Below are 21,144 nucleotides of genomic sequence, written 5' to 3'. Positions count from 1 at the left end.
GTCTTGGACTGCACCCTAGGAGTCATAACTAGAGAGGTGTGGAAGAGATACCTTCATGTAAACAAAGTATGTGGTCTAATGCAGAATTGTGTGCACACAGCATAATTCAACGATGTTGTCAAAAGTAGCCCAATTTTTAGGCTGAATTGGTAGCATGCAGATACTGAATGGAAGGCGCAAATTACCATTTTGTTTGAAAGGGTGATCTAAAAAAAACCAAAGATAACATTTCCCCCCTTTGGATATCTATATGTTGTCCTTTTAATATTAAGGTTGTAAACTTCCTCATTATAAACTTGGTTGTTATTTTGGCATCAAAAAGTAGTACAGCAATAATGATTATTTTTGCCTGTCCACATTCACTGTCTTTGGCAAATGTTTTGTTATGGCTGATTCACTTCAGGTTCTGAAGCTCGTCACTTTTGTCTCCAGCTCTGGCCATTGCTAGTATATCCTTCTCTGTTTCTGCCCTATATTGCCATATTGCAGGGTTCCCAATGTGGTGCCCTGTGGGCACCCAAATTTATTTATTTCCATTTTTAAAATAGATGCACATAGATTTGTATGAAATGAAAGAGTGAAAAGGGACCAAATATCCAAATAAGAATCAGTTTGGAGTCTATATGCAGCCCATTCAAATACGGAAAGGATTGTATGGGTCCGAATGTATTGCATTATATGAGGTGAGTGTTTATTCTTCTGATATTATAACATTTACACTGACCATTTGTTAATCCCCATGAAACTAAGGTAAATGAGCATGTAAACAGCATGTATACTAGTGCTCATTAAAGACTGTTCAAGTACAAAATGTATCTGTGTAATAACCTCACAAAAGCAAAAACGCAACCAACTACTGGACATTACCAAAATACATGTTTAACAAAACATGGCTATATTGCACTACCAACAATAAGTTAATTTAGATGATCCTTTATTAAAGAGATGTTGCAGTGGCAATTAGACACAAAACAAACATTTTTGCTGAATAAGACATAGCCTAAGAATCACTGATGTGACAAGTAGACACCAAAGTAGCAATATACTGATATGTGGTCCCCACCACAGTTTCTTAGTTCCCAAAGGTGCTCCTCAGTCCAAAACAGTTGAGGGACCCCATCAAGTAGAGAGAATGCAATGCTCAATTAAAAAGAGAGGTTTCCCACTGTCATTTACAGATGTATTAGGGAGTAAGCCCCAGTGGAGCTTACTTTTGAATTTATGTAAAGTTGCAGCCTAAGTAATCTTGCTCCATTAGGATTTAAGTTATGTGCACTGAACTCCCATTCCATTATTTTTCATCTTTGTTTTGCTTGTTTCACACTCTTTATCTATCATGATGTATAGTTATACTTCTATGGACATCTGTTCTAGACTGAACAAAAAGAGGCAACCAGCAAAGCAAGTTTTCCAGAAAATTAGATTATTGTGAGGTTAATGTTCATAGGACAATTTCCAGTTGCATTGGGAAATTTTCTGATACCTTAGGGAGATCTAATTTACCATGCTTATCTCAGTTCTATTAGTAAACAATAAAGCTTTTAAAAGAAACCCATATTAATTGTCTTGTCCCAATATGCCTTTTTTCAAGGATAGGCTGGACTTGCACATAGTAGGCATGTCATGTGTGGAGCCAACTGGAGACAGGGATCAGACTAGATGGCCCGGGAGACCCCTTCCGACTCGTTGTGTTTCTGTGTTTCTATGCCACAAGTATTTGACCTGAAATACCTGAGGAACATGGAAGCACCTGTAGACCACAATCCAATAGATTGCACTTTGGATACAAGGCTTCCAGTTCAGTGCTGTTGATCATTCCTGTGCTCTCTGCCTTTTCTGTGCCCTGCCGTGTGGAGCAAAAGGAGTACATGGGTGATTTTGCCTCTGTGCCTCCATTTAAATTTCAGAAAGCAACTAGATGGAGCTCTGAGTCAATTTATCTGAATTAACTTTTGGTGGGTGGGGAGGCACTGGAGAACCCATAGGATACTATGCATCATAGCCTCTCCCCCTCCTCTCCTCTCTCCATGAGCATGCCCTGTTTATTTCCCCTCCAACTTCTCTTACAAGGTTACACTTGCTTTCTACAGTAAAGGGGAGATCCATGACTGGGTTTCCTCCTGTGTAGCTCTGTCTAAAGACATGGAAGAAGAGATCTGCACCATCTCATGGCACCCAAGATTCTGTTTAGGGACTGTGGGATTGCCCTCTCCATGTGATGTAAAAGTTAGATTAGGTAGATTTGTATTCCACTTTTAATTGGAATACTAGTAAAAATGTAAAGGCTATAATATATATTTCTCTTACATTGTTGAAATTAAGAAGTACTGTAAGTGTTGATACACTAATTTTAGCAACCCAAAGAAATGTGTATGAGATGAACAATCATCTGTTTCAACAGAATTCAGTTTGCTTCTACTCTGGTTTTAGGGGCACCTTAAGTTTCAGTGTCACTTCTTGTTCATTCCATTTCATGGAAACATATTTGTTTCAGTAACACATGTATGATAGAGATTATCCCCTGAAAAAACGTAAGTTACAGTTTTGAAATTGCTTAACATTGCCTTTGCAATCGGCACCCGTTTATTTTTGCTAACAAACTTAAGAAATGGATTTTTTTCCATGGAAAAATAAAGCACTGGGAAAGCACTGTTCTACCCCACATCACTGGTGGCATTCCTTTCAAAAGTGACATCAATATGACTAACACAATGCCCTTGTCTTTGTATTCAGTGCACTGAAGAGCCAACCATAGGTCCATCTGAGTAACCATGGCAGAAGGTGGATTTGATCCTTGTGAATGCATTTGTTCGCATGAACATGCTATGAGGAGGCTGATCAATCTGGTGAGGATAATGTGGGGCGTGTGTTTTCATTTTATTGGCTTGTTGTGAGTGTGCGTGAACATGTGTGTGTTGTTTAATGTTTCAGAATTGATTTTGGATCAGATTTCCACAGTTGTTTAATAACCTTCTGAGTGTAGAGCTAAACAACCTTGAAATGTTCATGCCAGCTACATGTTTTCATTTTAGCAACCCTCCCACAAAGTCCTTCATGATGCTGTATCTATTATCTATGGAATGGACAGACAGATACATGGGTCCCTCAGTGGGTGAGAGGGTGGGAAGCCTTCGTGATGAATCTTAGCAGTTTTAGATAGCCATACATACATTTGCACTGTGAATTTGATGCTCAGTGCAAAAGTGTGGTTGAAATTTAAATAGGCAGAAATATGTACGCTGGTATTATTGGCCTTACTGTTTCAGCCTTTAGCCCTTGGCTTGAATCACCACCTCCAATGGAATGTAGTTTCCAAGACCTTCTTCAAATTTAGTTTGCCTTCTAGCTGCAAGAGTTTCCCTATCCCATATTTTAATGTATTAGAAAGCTCAAAAAGAAATGCTATAAAAATTAGGGTCATGATTCTAGTTCCTAGCTTTTATATTCCTAGCATAGCAATTGTCCTTTCATAGAAAATAATCTAATTGAAGATCACTTGAACCTTTGCTGAGGCTAATATATGTTAGATTTGAGATTGTAAATGTCAGGTAACACTTACTGTACATTGTACAGTAAGTCAGTGACACTGGTAAGTGTCAGGCATTTCTGACCAGTAAATGGCAACATAACATTTCTGACATTTACTATGTCAGAATCCCGGAATCTCAATTTGAGAAGAGGAAATAAAACTCGGGTTCGTGGGAAAGATCAAGCATCCAGACCATCTTGGCTTTATTGTATTATCTAGGTTCCCCGTGGGTCCGTACTCACGATAATGCATTACCGGGCAGGCAGAGGTAAACTGTGCTGCCAAGCTTCAATACCATTGCAGGATATTTTATAGGTACACAGGTACAGGGCAATTGATGACAGAATGCAGACATTACAATAAGATTCTGAGGTCATCACATATCATACAGAGATAATGAGATTACAATATTTCTGATTGCAGTGTATTGACACTTTAGTTGAGTAACTTGAACCCATCTCCAGGTCTGCTTAGACATGTAAATTTAAGCTACTGAGAAACTATTAATGATAAGCTCAGACCCTTATCTAGACTCTAGACATTCTGAATGACCAGGGCACATGAAACCCTCTGGGCTAGGAAGATACTTCCTGGTAAACTGAATTCCAGTGCCATTTTAAACAGTGACTTAGCTTGGTTTTGAGAAGGAGTACAGGATTTGATCCCACAATACAAAAGTACACAGAAGTAATGCTTTTCAGACAGGATTTATCCAAATTTTCCCAACAACTACAATGCATATACAGATCAAGAAATTAATGTTCAAGTAAATTTTGAATTCACCAGGTAACACATAAATGATGTAATGTCAATTTCTAACAATTCACACTTGATTCTCAAAATAATGTTGATTGCTGAAATTCAGAGCTCTCTCCAATAAATATCAGAACTCATCAAGTTTCCTTCTGCTAATCAGGCATCTTTCATTTTCCTCATTTCAGTTACGACAATCGCAATCCTACTGCACAGACACAGAATGCCTTCAGGAATGTGAGTAATAAGGAAAGCTTGGATAATTGCTGTTAAATGGTGAAAAAGTAAAATGTGCTGTTTGAGAGGTAAATCCATCATATTGACCATGGTCATACAACTGTATCTTGGCTTTGCCCATGAATGCAGCCCCTGCATTCCTCCCTTTACTGTGAGTAGTGATTAAACCCAGAAGGTTCTTATTAACCATGGTTACTAATATCTGAATTTTGAACAAGGCAGGATGCACAAACCTTGTGCAGATTCAACTTAATACAATGAGATGTGATTATCCAGATTGGGCCACTGAGTTGTATTCTGTTTTACCGTCAAAATGCTTTTTTTTTTTTTTTTAAAGGAATACAGCTTCAAAGGCTACAATCTAAATTGGAAGATCATGCCTTTTCTTTCCAGTGTTTTATGCATTTACAGTTCCTCCTCCTGTGTTCTCCCTGCAGCTTGGGAAGGAGTGATTTTAACAGAAAAACAGCAGGAGTGGAGAGGATTAAGAGCCTTCCCACCACCCCCATACACAGCTCTTTCACTTCAGATTGTTACCTCTGTGATTGCATTTTATCAAAGAAAAAGGGAGGGAGGGCAATATGTGACTTGGTATTTTGTATTTTGGCCCTGGAAAATGTATCCCCAGCCGAGGATATCAGGTCAGCATGTTAGGAAATTGCAAGGGCATGAGTTTGGATCCAAACAGAGAAACAGATAATGGATAAAGAATGAACCCATTGTAAGTCTTGCACTGTTGGTAATATGAGGCAAAGAAAATAAGGAATACCAGGGGGGTTTTTTCCTATGTGTAAGTTGCTATTCCAGTTTTAGAATGCATTTACATGGTAATCAGGGACACCCATACTGAATACACTAGGAATGGCCAGTGTGTGACAGTTCTTACTTTAGATAGGCCAAATGATAGGCCACAGTGTTCTATCAGCCAATTATAGCTTGGGTGGTGGAGTAGGGCAGCATTATTACAGGAGAAAAGAAAAATTCAGGAAACTATCAATTACAGGCTTGTTGGGAGAAATGAAATAGAAGTGGGAGCTGCTTAAAAGCATACAAAATGCTTTCATCCCCCCCCCCCACTTTTTTTTGGTAAAGAAAATAAAAGGAGGCTGGAAATGAAATTCAAGTGATATAGAAAGGAGGGGCACCCTGTTTTAGTTGCAAGTTTTCCAGATTACATCTGCTTCCAAAAATGCTTTTATATGGCTTTTCCCCAATTTGATGGATTTTCTGCAATAAGAGATACAGGAGGAAGTATGGGAGAATTACAGAAGTGTGATAGTGTAACAAGATCCCTGCAAAATTCCGGAGATGGGGTGATAGCTCCATAAAACTGTTGCATAGAGCACCCCACTCTTTTATTTGTCCTTTTCTTACATTTCTCCTGCAGTGCTCCCTGATATCCAGTGAGGAATTTAAGCTAACACTGGTCCAGTGTATACCCTGTCAACAACGCAGAGTTTGAACCATGTTCATCCCACAAAACACCAAAGCTCCATGTTCAGGCTTAAAGATCAATAATCTAGGGATGAAACAGTTCTTGGTCATTTATCAGAATGGGAATTGGCAGGTTCATGGAAAGCAGCATTTATTCATTCATTACAATTTTTATGCTGCCCCATAACTCATTTGGCTTCCCTGGGCATTTTACAATTTAAAAACATAAAGAACAATACAATAATCAAAGTTATAAACAACAACCAAAAACAATAACACCAGTATAGCAAAAAAACAACCTGCAGCAGTTAAGATTTAATTAATATATAGCATAGCAGCAGATATAGTAAAAACAGAATTAAAACAGATCTTGTTTATTAAAATATTTGGAAAATAAAAAGTTTTTAACCTGGCGCCAAAAAGAAAACAAGGATGGCACCTTGAGGAGCATGTTCCAAAGACGAGTTGCAACTGCTGAGAAGAGACTTCTCTTAGTTGTCACCCCCTTATTTCTTTTGGGGGTGGTTCCCTAAGAAGATCTTACAGTCCAAGTAGGAACACATGGCATAAGGCATTCCTTCACCTATCCTGGCCCCAAACCATTTAGCACTGGCACTTTGAATTGGCCCAGAATTCAGCTGGCAGCCAGTGCAGTTAAAAGAGGATTGATGCGATATGGTCTCATGGGCCAGTCCTCATTAGTAGCCATGCTGCTCTATTCTGAATCAGCTGGGTTTTTGGACCTTTTTCAAAGGCAGCGCCAGGTAGCATGCATTACAGTGATCTAGGCAAGAGGTTACTAAAGCATGGATCACTGTGACCAGGCTGACTGTGCAGATAGGGTTGTGATTGGCCTACAACCAAGCTATTGCCTCTCCTAACCTTTTAATTATTTCAAATGGTTAACAGAGCTCATGCTCCCCAGTCATTAAATATCTATGTTTATCTTCTATCTTGGTCCAAATATTGCTTGTTTTATTCTTTTTAAGCCCTTAAAAAGATTATTAAAATAATATCCCCCCCCCCCCGTTTTCAGTTTAACTTCCACTGATAATTTTTGTTTTGGGGACTTTTTCAAGGCCCATCATCATCTGTCTTTCTTTCTCTTTCATAGAGAACATGCATGCATGTTCTCACTTACCTTCTTAACAACCCATGGTTCATTAACTATGTGTGAAGTGACTCCTTGTGTAGTTCAATCCACTCCAATAGATGTTGTGGTACACGGGGTGGGGGTTGTGCTGTGATACCAATCAAACTTACTAAGAAAAGTTAAATGAGAGTCACTTTGCAATCTGTATTTCACTTATTTCCAGCTAGGGCTTTAAAGCAGATGGATACTGTGAAGAATACATTTTATTTTAGTGTGAAGAATACATTTTATTTTAGTTAAGTGATTTCAATCCACTTGTTTAGCATGAAGGAAGACAGGGACAGCAGATTCATAACTTACGAAACTCCAGAAAGCAAAAAACTTCAGTTCAAAAGGCTAAGGGAATGACAGAATAAGATCATCTTTGAGCCCAGGGAGTTGGCTGGGACTTTTTTCCCCTCTCATCCCAACTAGCCAAGGGATTTTGTCTTTCAAACTACTTGCTGCATTCCTCCAGCTCTTAATTCCTACACTGGTTCTGCTTCCTGTCTGAGATCCAGCTGCTTTTACTGCACAAACACTTTTGGTCAAGAGTTACGTCAATAATGGCTGGGGTTTTGGGTGTGACTTAGGAAGCAGGAGGGCTGTGGCTCAGCTGAAGTCAGGGTGATGTCTGCTGTTCTGTTGGGACAGACCAGTGAATCAGTCATGACAATCCTGGCATGAAGGGAGTTTTGCATATTCAGAGTCTTTTTCAGAGAATTTTAAATCACTTGGGGTTTGCTTGTTTTTGCATCTTGACAAACTGGAGCTTCAGTATTAGAAAAATTCAAAAATTTGGTGATTTAAACTGATCATGTAGCAATGGTTCTCAGACTTTCACTACCCAAGGAATACTGTTTTTAAAGTAAAATTGAAGGCTCTAATTACCCATATACCCATAAGGTTTGGAAGAAGTTATTCCCAGAACAAGTATATGGACAGAGATCTAGCAGCTGGCTTCCTCAGAGGAAAAGTAAATTCTGTTTGGTGTCTTAACCATGATTGATTGATTGATTGATTGATTTGGTTCATTGATTCAGCCAAGCATTTTCATACATATGAGTAATACACACAAACAATGGGTACTTGTGAAAGAGTGCCCACAATGATTAATTTTCTTTTGGCACACTAGTGATTCCATGAAGCTGTGCTAACATGCCCCAACCTACAATGTGGGAATGATTGCAGGTGTGTTTGTAAAGGGACTGTATATTGTTAGAGTATTGTTGCCCTGCTGTGCACTTCTGATTGCCCAGTGGCAAAAACAGTGAGCTAGAACAGGGTCTGTGAGCCACTCAACCAGGACAGGATGATGAGGGAGACAAGACGCATTCTTGACAAGTAATGTGGGGGTGACAAGTAATGTGGGGGGTTAAAAGGGGCTTTGAGAAGTGGCATGCTGGAGTCACTGGTAGTACCGCCACATGCCCCCTCTGCATTCTCTGTGTAGGGCCTGAGGAAGCAGTGATGGACGACAGCTGTCCAAAGTGCTGCTTGGGCAGCTGTTATTGGTGCTCACCTGAAGTCACATTGCCAGAGCGGCAAAGTTTTCTGCTGTTCTTGCCAAGTGAACTTTCAGGTATTTTGGCTTCCTGTGACTTAGCATAATATCTGAATTTGCATGACCTGCTATAGCAAAGAAGATTAAGTACACTGTAGAGCAAGCTGTGCATTCTGGAAGAGACAACATAGGTATCCTGAAGCCATGCTGTGGGAAGAGTGTCTCATTCAGATGACATGCTGAGCCATTGTGAATTGGAAGCACCATGTGAATCCAGACAATGTCTTTTGGGTGTATTACTAGCTTTCCATGTATAAGTGCACTTTGACTTCTCTTTCACTCCTTTATTCCCCATATTCTGTCCATCAGAAAGCCATGTTTACTTCTCCTTTCACAACACTACAAAAAAGCAGCTTTTTCTTTCCAGACTCTTGGCAAAAGCTGGTAATCTCTTGACTATTGAAACCTTGTCCCCTCTGCTTTATTACGTATCACCTTGCTCTAGTCCCTTCAGCTGCTGTATGTTTAGCCTAGCACTCTAGTCATCTACCTTTCTCATTGCCCTGGTTTATATGACATATCATAAAATACGTCTATTTCAAGATTCAGTAGACTCTTACAATATTCAGAGCTGTTCATGTCACTGTCCTGCTTAGTCTCTGTGCTCTTATTTCTTGACACATTCCTGTTTCTTATGTTCTTCCAGCTTTGCTTCAACTCCATCTCCTAAAGTTTAAACGCTCAAATGATTTTGCCTTTTCCATCATGTAGCTCTGAATGTTTGAAACTGACTGCTGTGTGATGTTGTGTGTGTGTGTCTCTCTCTTTGCATGCTTTTAAATGCACTTTTTTGGCACAATCCTCATGCCACACTATTGTAACTTAAGCCTGAATGTGCATATGTAAAATAACACTTTTCTCTCTCGTTCATCCTCCCTTTCCCCTCTTGTGTTAAATTATGGATTGTATGTCTTCTGGGTAGGAACCTATACTTTTGCACCCTGAATAAACCTGGATTCTAGCATTATGGCAGAGAGAAATGTCTCTCAATCCACATTCTTCATCCCATGCATTTTTGGTACAATTCCCCTTACCTCTTTTCTAAGCTAAACCGGGCCTGATGTTATAACCCTTCCTTGAAGTGGAGTTGCTCTAGCCCCTTGATCATTTGTTATCTTTTTCTACACTTTTTTCAAGTCTACAATAGCCTTGTTGATGTGTAATGACTAGAATTGTACAAAGTATTTAAAATGTGGTTACTTCACTACTTTGACTATGGGCAGTAGGATACAGGGAGAAGAAAAAATGGGCATGAGAGAAAGCTGAGGACGTCAGTTTGACAAGATGTTGTAGGATGAGGCCATAGACCAGTCTTCCCCAACTTGCATCCCTTCAGCCATGTAGGACTACAACTATTATTTCCCACCAGGATGGCTATGCTGGCTGGAAATGATAGGAATTGCAATTCAGCACATCTGGAGAATGTCCAATTGGGAAGGCTGTCATAGATTTTCAGAAAGGAGCACAAGTGAAATAAACTTAACAACATGATCATTTTAAAAGCAATTCAAGATGAAGTGGAAATGAAGCAGACAGCATTTAACTAAGTCATCTATTTCTTAAACTTAAGGTTTACAGTCAGTACAGTGACTCATAAAGAACTGTGTTTAGACAATGACTGAGTGGAGTCTCTTGCCAGCCAGCCTTCCTTCATCAAGAGTTGGGCTATGACCAAACACACAAGAACAGCCAAGGAAGGGTGTGGACCAGGATTAAACCCTACTCCACCAAGTATAGAAACCAGAGACACTTGAGGGGAAGGGTCCAGCAGGAACTGGACCTCTAAAAGCAACAGAAAGGGTTCCGTATGAGGGATTGCATTTGATATTATACTGCAACCATGTCCCAAAGGGACCACTTACAGTAGGAGATTAGGAAATAAATAGCAGCATGACTTTCTAAAAAGTGGAGGAAGTAGATTTCCCATTTGCTTTTCTCCTTGATGTCCTCTTCTCAGAGTTGTTCAAAATTAAACAAAAATCAATGTAATGAGGGCCATTTTCTGCTGCCTGTTTGAATGGTTAAAGTGATGGAAAGATGGATTTGAAGAAAGTCACAGAGAGACACATTGGAAGCCTATATTGAGAGTTCAGCTAGTCATCCATCAGGGTTTGCAGATCACAGGCAGGTACCTTCCCCCAAAGTGGTCCAACAGATTTGCCTCAGACCAAAAATAAAAAGACTTTGCTCTCCATCATTCATCTTCACAAAGCAATGTATGATCTGAAAGAATTTAATGCTGAAGCTATAATCAGCCTGGGAATCATACATGTATTGCTTCTTGAAGGAATAATAGGCTAAAATGTTGAATAATTTTAAATAAATTAATGCAATAAACAAAAGCTTCCTTATGCTAGCATTTTCAATTGTTATATCTTGTTTGGTTTTGTGTGACACAAGAAGCCCACCTTTCTTTTGCTTCACTTTCTCTGCATAATTAAATTGGAGATAGGCAATAAGTTTAAAGCAAATGAAAACTGTTTGCAAGATACATCTATTCCAATGGTATAATCATGGATTTCTTCAGTCCCGCTGTAACTTCTCTTCATATAGGTTTTGCAGGTTTGGGAAAGATTGTTTACTAGTGGAAGGAGCATCCACATCATGAGCAACTACATGCATTTTAGCTTTCTGGATTAAAACTGTCATCTGCTTTCAGCCTAAGGGGTGTTCAGGTTGCACAATCATCTCATTTCTTCTGTGATATATGCATCGTGAAGTGTATCTAAATTTAGTTTTATGAATGGTTCCTTTTTTATTTGATTTTCATAAGAGCATTTCATATTTCAAGAGTTTTTGCTGGTTTAATGGCATTTGATCTCCATATAATCATACTTAGAGTAAGCCAACTGAAATTAATACTGCTCGGGCTCTCAGTGTGTATTGGGCTTCTGAATGCTTCTGCTGGCAGTGTGGTCTCTTCCCCAACTTTGGCAGGGGAATAGATTATACCCCACTTCCTCCTCCTCCTCTTTCCCCTCCAGATGGAGCTTAATCATGTGCCCCATTCAGCCAGAGATTCTTCTATACCTGATCAACAATATTGTCCAATCCCCAGAACAGTTTCCGTACTGATGATTTGTGGGTGGTTTTTCCAGTTTGATGAATGTGATGGATTCTGTACTTCTTTTAACTGAGTTTCTCTCATTTTTTCCAGTACCAGGACCAAATCCATCTGCTGACAATGGCATCAGTGTTACCATGATAATTCTGGGCTGGCTGGTTCTGGCATTTGTCTTGTATTTGATGAGGCCTGCTAACCTAAGGAGATCAATTACAGCTGAAAAGCCATCCAGCCCACATAATGTGAGTGTATCTTCTGGTGTTTTGATCTGACTTGGCCTGGGTAACAAAGAACAAGGAAGATACGTATTCTATAAATACTGAGTTCCTTGAAATAAAGGTGACACATAAATATAATCAATACATTCTGATACAGTTCTTTACAGATTGTACTACATTGAATCAATAATAATACATACCCAATCTAATACTGTATTCCTACTTACACAGAGCACTCCTGTTGGAATTTGCATATTTGTAAATGACAGTATTTTGAAGTCCTAGTATTTTCATGAGCAGACAGCAGAAACCCACAATGTCTGATACGCTGCTGTATTACACAGGATGAAGAGGGAGAGAGTGCCTTCTCCTTCATCCTGTGCAATGCATGAACACTTCACAGATCTCTTGCACACAGTATTTTTAACATGTTTAGAACAAACTTTATAATGCCTCTAGTGCTGATAGGGAGGTCTGTGTGAACTTCCTTTTCAGAATATAGAAGATACCCTGCTGAATCAGGTTGTGTTTGAAACACTGGGTGATTTTAGATGGTGTCAGGGCTGGTGTACATTTGAGTCAAGACTCCACTCAGCAGCAGATGGAAGATCTTCCTTGTTGATTAGGCAGTGGCAGATTCCTGGGCTTCTAGTATTAATCACTGACTTTCCTGTTGGGCATCCCTGTATCCTGTCTTGCCAGAAGACAGATCTGATGTCCAGTTGCCCCCAGTGTTGGATAGGCTGCACCTTAGCCAGACAAGCTATCTTTGATGTTCCCAGATACAGAAGGTTCTTTTGACAAACAGTGACTTCAGTTTTGTACACACCTTTCCCTGCTATTCTAATTCAATGTATTCTCAACTTTCAGGGACAGGAACCACCAGCTCCACCTGTAGACTAACCCATACTGAAAAAGGTCAACCACTGTTTTCTTGAACAACCAAAAGAACGAGCGTTATTGGAATACCCCTTATCTCTACACAACATAGTTCTGTACATTTGAAATCCTTTTTTGCTTTTTCTGTGATCCTTCATAGAATATTATATTTGAATAAATTAACATATGTGGTAGGAGGTGATTAGCATTTTGGTGATGTCTGTTAAAGCTACATTCATTGCCCCTTGCAGTAATAGCTGAAAGAAAATTAAAACCTCTGTATTTAACTATTTGATCTTTTTCAAACTAATATTCTTTCTTTTATATGGTTGAACTTGCAACCCTGGGCACAATCCACTAGCAGTATCTCTGTGCATCCCATTTATTGGGGGACTCATGCAGAAGTTTCTGGTTGATTGTACCCATTATCTGAACTTTAATGTAGAATAATCCAAACTGTATTTTATTAGTATAACTTTATGTCTGCTGACTAGAATTGATATTTTATGAGTAGATAACAGTGGGGATGTGGGCAATGAGATATTTGGCAAACTCTGGAATGAGTGGCCACTATGCCCATCATTGGCTGTACACCTTCATGCAGTGCCCAGGACTTTATTTCCTAAGTCTTAAATGGTGGGGCAGCAGCATGGTGTGTGTAAAAGGATGCACTTGTGGGATTTTCCCCTTCTGAAGTTGTTGAGAAATTTTTACAGCCAAGAATCATTCTGTGTAGACTGTGCCTGGAAGTCTGGATCAGAATATATATTAATATTTTATTCATAGAAGAAAAATTAGTAATCAGAACAAGCTTGTTCTATTTGGAAATGGATGCTATTAGATTCGTCCTATGTGTTTTCCTATCTATAACTCTAATGCTGTTAGTTTCACAGGGATAGCTGAATTACTAGTGGCTCAGTCTTGGTGTGCCAGAAAACATATGCTTTGAATAGTACTAACTAGTCACTGGTCTAGTGCAGCATTATAAGCTATGCCATGCAATCACTGCTAAAATGTTAAGGCCAGTATCATTTTTAAAGATTAGATGCAATTCTAAACATTGTGACTTTAAAACAGACCTTCCCAAAATCACTGGGATTTATTTCTAAGAAATGTGTTAAGTCTACGTCTCACAAGAGGCACTTAATTTTCTAAAAATTGTCCATGTCTGTGTGATAACATTACTCCGATCAACATTTATTTTAACTTAACATTTTCATACTCTTTGGAACAGCATGCCACAGCTGTGCCTGTAGGACAGGGGTGGGCCTCCAACTGCCATCATCCCGTACCATTGACTGTGCTGGCAAGGGCTGGAACATCTAGAGGGCCACAAGTTGCCCAACCCTGTTCAGAGGCGAAAATCCAATTGCCATGTTTTCAATGGATGGCACTCGGCAAGTGACAGTGTACTTCTTATAGTTGTTCCCAGCTGTTCACAAAAATATAAAATATTATTTGCATATATTAAATATATGTGACTGCCATTTGTTTAAATTTTGTTCTGTATATTATCATATTATTTATATTCACCACTAAAATGAGACAAAAAGGTTCACTTATAAGAGCACCCTAGGGTTTCTTAAAAAGGAATGTGCATGCAGTTAGTGAGAAAGTGTTGCTTCAGTACTTAAGTGTTTGTACAAAAAAGTAGATAGAATTTCCAGCAACTGAAATGTGTAGGTGCCCTTCTATGTAATATAAAAACATCCAGAGTTTAGGTGGTAACATTCCTAGAATTCCTGGTAGCCTAGAATTCTGCCATCTCAGTATGTATAAGGATAATACATAAAATGACTTTAAGGCAGAAAGTGTACTTAAGTTGGCACATTTAAACAGATGCTTCAGTGAGGCATAATTCATAGTTGCCAGCAATGGAATGTAAATCTTGTCATTTACATTCTCATGTGTTCCCACTTAGCCTTCCTCCAAAATTCTTCCTTATTCTTGCCATGATAACAAGGAAAATCTAAGATTATTTGGTATGCAAGCATAACTAGGGGTGCATGTACTTCCAAATTAATTATTGATAAGGAAAGTTGCTTGCATGTGTTAAGTAATTTAAGAACTTTGTGTGACCCAATTCTATGTGTGTGTTTACTGGGAAATGTCCTATTATGTCCATTAAGTCTTTTTCCAAGTAAGTGTGCATAAGTTTGCAGCCTTAGTGATACAGTGAAAAATAAACTACCAGTTTTTCTTGATCATGTTAAAAGAGAACTTACAGTTCCATATATATGAAGCTTCTTCCCAACAAGAGTATAGCAATTCAGCAAGACTACAGTAATTTAGCTTTTGATAATTAGAATAGCCCAAAGGCACAATCCTATGCAGTTCAGACAGAAAAAAGTATAAATTCCTAGCAAGCCACAGCTGGCTGGCTGGCATCCTGGGAGTTTTAGGACATGTTTTTGTTTAAACGAATCCTTTTATTTATTTTATTTTATTTTAATGTGTATGCCTACCCCCATTCTATGCTACATTGGCATTGTTCCTATAACAAAGAACTGAAAGAAAAATATTCCTAGCAGCTTTCCACCTTGTCATGTAACAATTAAACCAGTTTCATTGAGTTGGATCCAAAGTAAGCATGTGTAAGAGGACAGTGGAAGCTGAATTCTCTTCTCCCTTCTCATGGCATTTCTCCAAATCCCTTGGAAAAACTTTACCAAGAGTTGTGGGACTACACTGAATGGAGTGGTCTGATGGGAACCCCCCAAAATCAAGTGGCAGCAACTTCAGTGAATATAGTTCCACTTGTGAAGGTGCCGCTACCTGATTTGGCAAGGGGTGGAATTCCCTCGCCTCATACCATACTCTACTGTATTGGAGTCTCTTAATACTCAGAGCAGTTTTGATGGGTGGTTAAGGAAAAGACAGGGAAGTCAGCTTCAGCCATATTCGTTACACATGAAGCACTCTGGATCAAAGTCATTATGTTTGTACAGTACATGTACAAGGTTCTCAAATGGTGTCGTGGCAGGTTGTGCACTTCTGAGGGGAGGGGGAATCCAGTAACAAATTAACATCTCTCATCTATTACAGCTGAATTTAGACAAGGTAGATCAGTTTGTAAATGTAGTGTTCACTAAATTCATGGTGCCCCAGAAGCTGCCAAATTAATTCCAGAAGTTGTGCTTGGTATGCTCTAAGATGGTATTTTCAAACTTTTAAAGCTTCAGAGAACCCATTCTACATTGACTCATCTGTCACTGGAACTGCATTAAATATGTTTCTGGGACATGTTCTTATCGTCCCATTATTTGAATAGGCTAGGCCCTGAATATTGCCAGTATTTTGTATGGAATTCCGAAGTCAAAGGATGGCTCTGTTCAGTGCAGGCTATTTAAATGCAGGGGATTCAGAGTTTAAATGCTTCTGAATTCCCTCTAACCTCTGATTATAGGTACACCATAATAGCATGTAGCATGTGAGGCTGTGTCTACCCTGCAGGCCTAAGATTCTACACCCCTACTCTAAAATGTTAAACTTTTGTATAGTGCTAGTAGTGAATAGGCTGCCTTTTAGGCATATTCATCCATCATGACTAATCTTATTGCTCAAACCCGGAGATGTTTCCATGGCACCCAAAAGTTGTCCAAATAGTTTGAGAACCACTTTAAAGATTTTAGACATAGGGAAACAATCTGTTCAAAATATGGACTGTCCAGTTTTGAGGACAAGGAAATAATCCAGTAAAATGTCCAAATTGTATTCTTTATCCTGCTCCAATGTAATGCACAGAATACTGTGAGGATAATTTCAGGAAGAAACTCATCGTTTTAGCAACTGCCAGTGCCTCCTTAGAAGATTAGCCTTTCTTATAGGAACCATGGTATTAGAAAATGGTATGTCCAAACGCTTAGGTAATCTTCAGAGGCCTCAAGTCAGTTAACACAATGAAGTTAGGGGGTGACTACAAAAGAGGAGAGCCTTTTTAGTTCTGGCACTGCACTTATGTTCTCCCCAAGGGGGTTTACCTGGCACCCATGCTTATCTTCTGTGTTCCAGGCAAAGACAAGTCCCTTCTCCCATTCATTTTTTAAATCATTGTACTTGTTTTTAAACCTATTTTATTATATGAACTTTCCTGAGAACTTTTTGTTATAGTGTGGCATATAAAATAAGTCAGTGTGGCATAGTGGTTGGGTGTTCAACTGGGACTGAGAAGAACTGAGTTCAAATGGCCACACTGCTTTGAAGTTCATTGAGTGACTTTGGTTCAGTCAGCCTAACTTACTTCATAGGATTGCTATGAGGGTAAACTGGAGAGGATCATTTTGGACTCTGTGCAAGAAAAGGCAAGATACAAATGTAAAAATAAACATATATGAAATGTACAGTGCTCAGCTAGTAAGACAGAGAAGTTGATGGGATAGAAAAAAAGCAAGTTTACAATTTATGCTTTAGTTTATAACATTTTTTCTTGCTCTAAATTAACAAACTAGACATGATGTTGAAGTTCCATGATTAGGATATCTCACATTATTTTTTTAAATAGTGCCTACAGGATGATGGTGGAACTGAATTTGGGCTGTGATAGAGTAGCCTTCTTACTCCTGTTTTCTTAATTAAAATCACCTCCAACTGCTAAATAGTTTCAGTGGGTGGTTTTTGTTGTGAAAGTACCATGGTGTAAAAACGCCCCCTCTGAAGCCCATATTCAAAGCCTATAGCACAACTTTTACTAACTTGTTCAAAAAGTATGGGAGATCCTGATCACAGATCTGTATCATATCTTGTTTGACACTTAGGTGCCAAGATTCACATTATTTATAGAATATCAGCAGATCACTTTGCCTTAGTTTCTAACAATACAAGAGATGAATAGTTATGTTTTTAGTGTAAATTGGTGGCTTAAATCATATGAATCATGCCAAACAGAAATAATATCTGTTCCATTTGGGACTTTCTGTTAATCTTTTACTAAGATTTGGTTGGGGATAAAGGGCTTTTACTATGCACTTTTTATTGACCTAAATAAACAGTAACCATTAGTAACCCTCTGTGAATGTCTGGATTTTATACATACCAGTTTTTGGGATGGGCAATCTTGAAACTTTTTTTTTTCTAGATCTTCCCCTCCCAATACCTTATTTATATTAACAAGTGTTTTCCTGGTTCTTTAGTATGACTAAAATTATTTGTGTTTTATTATCATTATACATTACTTCAGTAAGATTGAATGTATTTACCACCATCTATATGGGAAGTCGTTTATAGTGCAATCCTATGTGCTTACCTAGACATAAATTGCAATGTATTCAGTGGGCTTTAGACCCAGGATTGCTATCTTAAACTTGTATAGTTGCACTTAAGCTGATACTCCAATAAAAGCATACAGCTTTCCCATCCATTCTATGATGGAATGCAATCACTTTGTAACAGTGCTGGCTTAATTATTGATAGATCCCATTCTTTGTGTAGATGCTAGCATTTTAAAGACTTGAAGGGTGCACTGTAGGTATACCACTGTCTATGGACAGATATTTGTTTTGTGTGATACACCGTGGTCTTTGCTTGGACTGGGTTTTATCACACTTCAGATTGTGTCATGGCAAAGTAAAGAACAGTTTTCAGATGTGTGACTACTATTGAAGTACATATGGAAAAACGTATTATGACTTGACCATTGTGGATGGGTAGAGAATACTCCCCAAGTGGAATAAGTTATTTTCTCACCCCTGCTCAAAGCAGTTTAAACACGAGTACATTTTTAGTGAATAGATGTGGATCCTTATTCACATACTCAAACACTCCTGTAGCTCTGTGCTATCTGCTTTCCTAACTGATGTACCACTGTTTCAAGTATATTTTCTTAAAATATTGGTTAGGCATTTAAGGCTCAAACTGAGAAAACTGGAGGAAAAAAGCGCTACTTATTCGTTACATTTGGGGCAGCCAACTGAAGCTTAGATGCAGGTATATCCAATGAGCAAACGCTCAGGGGAGAGCTCTCATGAAAAATCCAGCTAGCTTTCACTTTTTATTTTTAGGTTTCATTATGTTTCTTCAGTCAGATCTAAAGAAATATCTAATAGCAACTGCAACCCAATGCTTGATGCAAACGTGTTGGTTCTTCAACTTGTACATACAGGAGTAGGGACAGAAATAAGTGGAAAGACACTACTTGCCCTGATTTTCTAGATTCAGAATTACCTGACTCTATGCCTCACATTTGCTGTGGCAACCCTGTATGTTTTGCATTCTCAGTCAACTGAAATAGCAAAATATTAAAATATTGCAATCAATTAGGACTGCACCATTTTGGTTCTGCCCACAAACCGATGTTGACTTTTGTTCCTTCCCCTGGACCCTACAACCAAATCTCCAGCCCACCTCTTCCCCTGAACAAGTCTGCTTTTCAGGTGAGAATGATGCTGCCTGTTAGCTGATCACCCAGATCCACACCAATACCTACCTACCTTGAAGGTCTCATTTTAGCCAAGTAAGAACATATAGGATTCCCTTCTGAAGAAAGCATGCATAGGAGACTCCCTTGCCTTGTGTTTCCCTCCCAAGAACTGGGCCTGCCAGAGGATGCAAGGAATATCACCAACAATGTTTTACTTCAGGAAAGCCGAAGACCATTGTCTGTACTGCTACCATAGCCTGCTTTTGCCAAGGTCCAGGAACAGAGCATCTTTTATTTTTGGGACTGTGTGTAAATGTGCACTGCCTTGGTTACATTACAGAATTTACAAAACCTACAACAGCCCTCCACCTCCTATGTGGTCTATTATGAACTGCATAATGTCCCATATTCTTTTTGGACAAAAAACCCATGGAACATAAAATATCCCCAGAATTTATTGATTTCAGCATTAGACTGTCTGTGCCCCAATCCATGCAGCTTATTAGATACACTTGCATGCTTTTTAGCAAAAGAAAACTGGTCTAGGGTTGAATGCTCTGGGATTGCCTAAGTCAATAGATAACATTTATCTCATCAGAGATTGATTTGCTACAAGGTTAGAAAAATACCCCACAAAGTTCACCATAATAATAAAGTTCTATATCGACTATTTCCCACCTAAATATCTTAGTTTAAAACACGCTACTTCTGATACCATAAGCACGTACTTGTTCGGGGAATAGTTTACCATCCCAGGCTTTTAATTTGTACCTCCCAAAATTCACCAGAGGCCTAACCAGCTGCTGTCACTTGCGCAACCAGTTTCCGTGCAACCCCACAAGCAACAGATTTCGTGAGCTGATAGTGCTATTGTCGTTGCTTCTCTGGAAATCGCTGCAGATCCCTTTTTCCTGTGCAGTGAGAATCCCTCACCCAGTGCTGCGAAAAATACAGCTGATATGTTTTCCTTTCCCCGATAGAAGCGGCATCTCGAGGGCTGGTGTTCGAACGACTGTCAGAAACTTGATTTTAATTGCTGTTAATATACCCCTAAACATGGACTGTTCAAAAGGAGTAATCAAGATACGCGGTTTGCTTGGTCGTCTGGAAAATCTTGGTGCAGAAAGGTGCGGGGATTAAAGCGTTGAGAAATTATACACTGGCGTTTGAAATACGTGCCACGGTTTGCGGCCCGCCCCCATTGACGGTAGCTGCTGCCTCACGGGCGCGACGGGATTCAAGCCAGGCGCCGGGGAGCCCACTAGGCCGCACCAGCCCGCTTGCCTGCCTCCTTCCCATCCGCGCCCGGAGGCCCCGCTGCTCCTTCCCTGCGCGCAAGAAACAGTAGGCCACTGAGCCACCGCAGGCGGCGGGCTTACCTCGGCCTCCTCGCGGGAGCAGAAGGAAAAGGCCAGCTTTGGAGCCTAAAAACATTTGTCGGCGGAAGAGGAGGCGGACACAGAACCTCTCCTCCTCCTCCCCTCCTAAATGCCTACCAGCCGGCGAAGCAGCCGCTCTTCGAGTTGATCCCCCAGCAGCCCGCCCATCTCTTGTCTTTCTGATATGACGCCTCCGTTCTTCGTCCTGGAATCGCCTCTCTCCTCCTCCTGCCCTTCTCCCCAGGATTGCCCACGCACTTTCTCCTGGGTTTAGCTATTCCCTTTTCCGTCCCAATTTCTTACTCTCGCCCACCCCTTTCTTCTTCTGCCCGATCCCTGAGTATGCATCTCCTTTTCTCGTTGCCTGCTCCAATTTCTTATTGCTTCCAAAGAGGGAGAAATGAGCCTCCCACTTCGTTCCTCCCCGTCACATCATTCCTTCCTACGGTTAATAGTCTCGTCTTTTTCTAATAATCCAAATATTTTTCCTCCCACGTCACCTTTCCTCCTCCTCTCTGGAAAAGATTCCCAAGTCTATTAGCGTGATTCTTTTGCCGTTTTTGCTACTGCGTCTTTTTTTTTAATTGCCCCTCCTAGTCC

The 21,144-nt window shown here is 39.7% G+C and overlaps 1 protein-coding gene and 1 long non-coding RNA gene across 3 annotated transcripts in view; one reads left to right on the top strand and one right to left on the bottom strand.

Moving 5' to 3' along the window:
• SMIM14 (small integral membrane protein 14) overlaps positions 1–17,400 on the top strand; it is a 27,823-nt gene extending 10,423 nt beyond the window's left edge. For both annotated transcript variants that reach the window (XM_044418444.1, XM_044418445.1), the window contains 4 exons: positions 2,734–2,846; positions 4,471–4,519; positions 11,807–11,955; positions 12,802–17,400. In XM_044418444.1, the coding sequence (XP_044274379.1) occupies positions 2,772–2,846; positions 4,471–4,519; positions 11,807–11,955; positions 12,802–12,834 (306 nt within the window). In that variant the 5' untranslated portion in view covers positions 2,734–2,771 and the 3' untranslated portion in view covers positions 12,835–17,400. The remainder of the gene's footprint in view (positions 1–2,733; positions 2,847–4,470; positions 4,520–11,806; positions 11,956–12,801) is intronic.
• LOC123017234 lies at positions 9,264–21,144 on the bottom strand. Its single transcript, XR_006413560.1, has 2 exons — positions 20,545–21,144; positions 9,264–11,991 (listed from the first exon to the last, which is right to left on the bottom strand). It is a non-coding gene; the product is annotated as an uncharacterized LOC123017234 (long non-coding RNA).

The sequence above is a fragment of the Varanus komodoensis genome, unplaced genomic scaffold (genome assembly GCF_004798865.1).
Source record: "Varanus komodoensis strain SLA01 unplaced genomic scaffold, ASM479886v1 scaffold9, whole genome shotgun sequence".
Lineage (NCBI taxonomy): Eukaryota > Metazoa > Chordata > Lepidosauria > Squamata > Varanidae > Varanus > Varanus komodoensis.
Note: the sequence above shows the minus strand (reverse complement) of the source record. Positions and strands in the feature narration are given on the sequence as shown.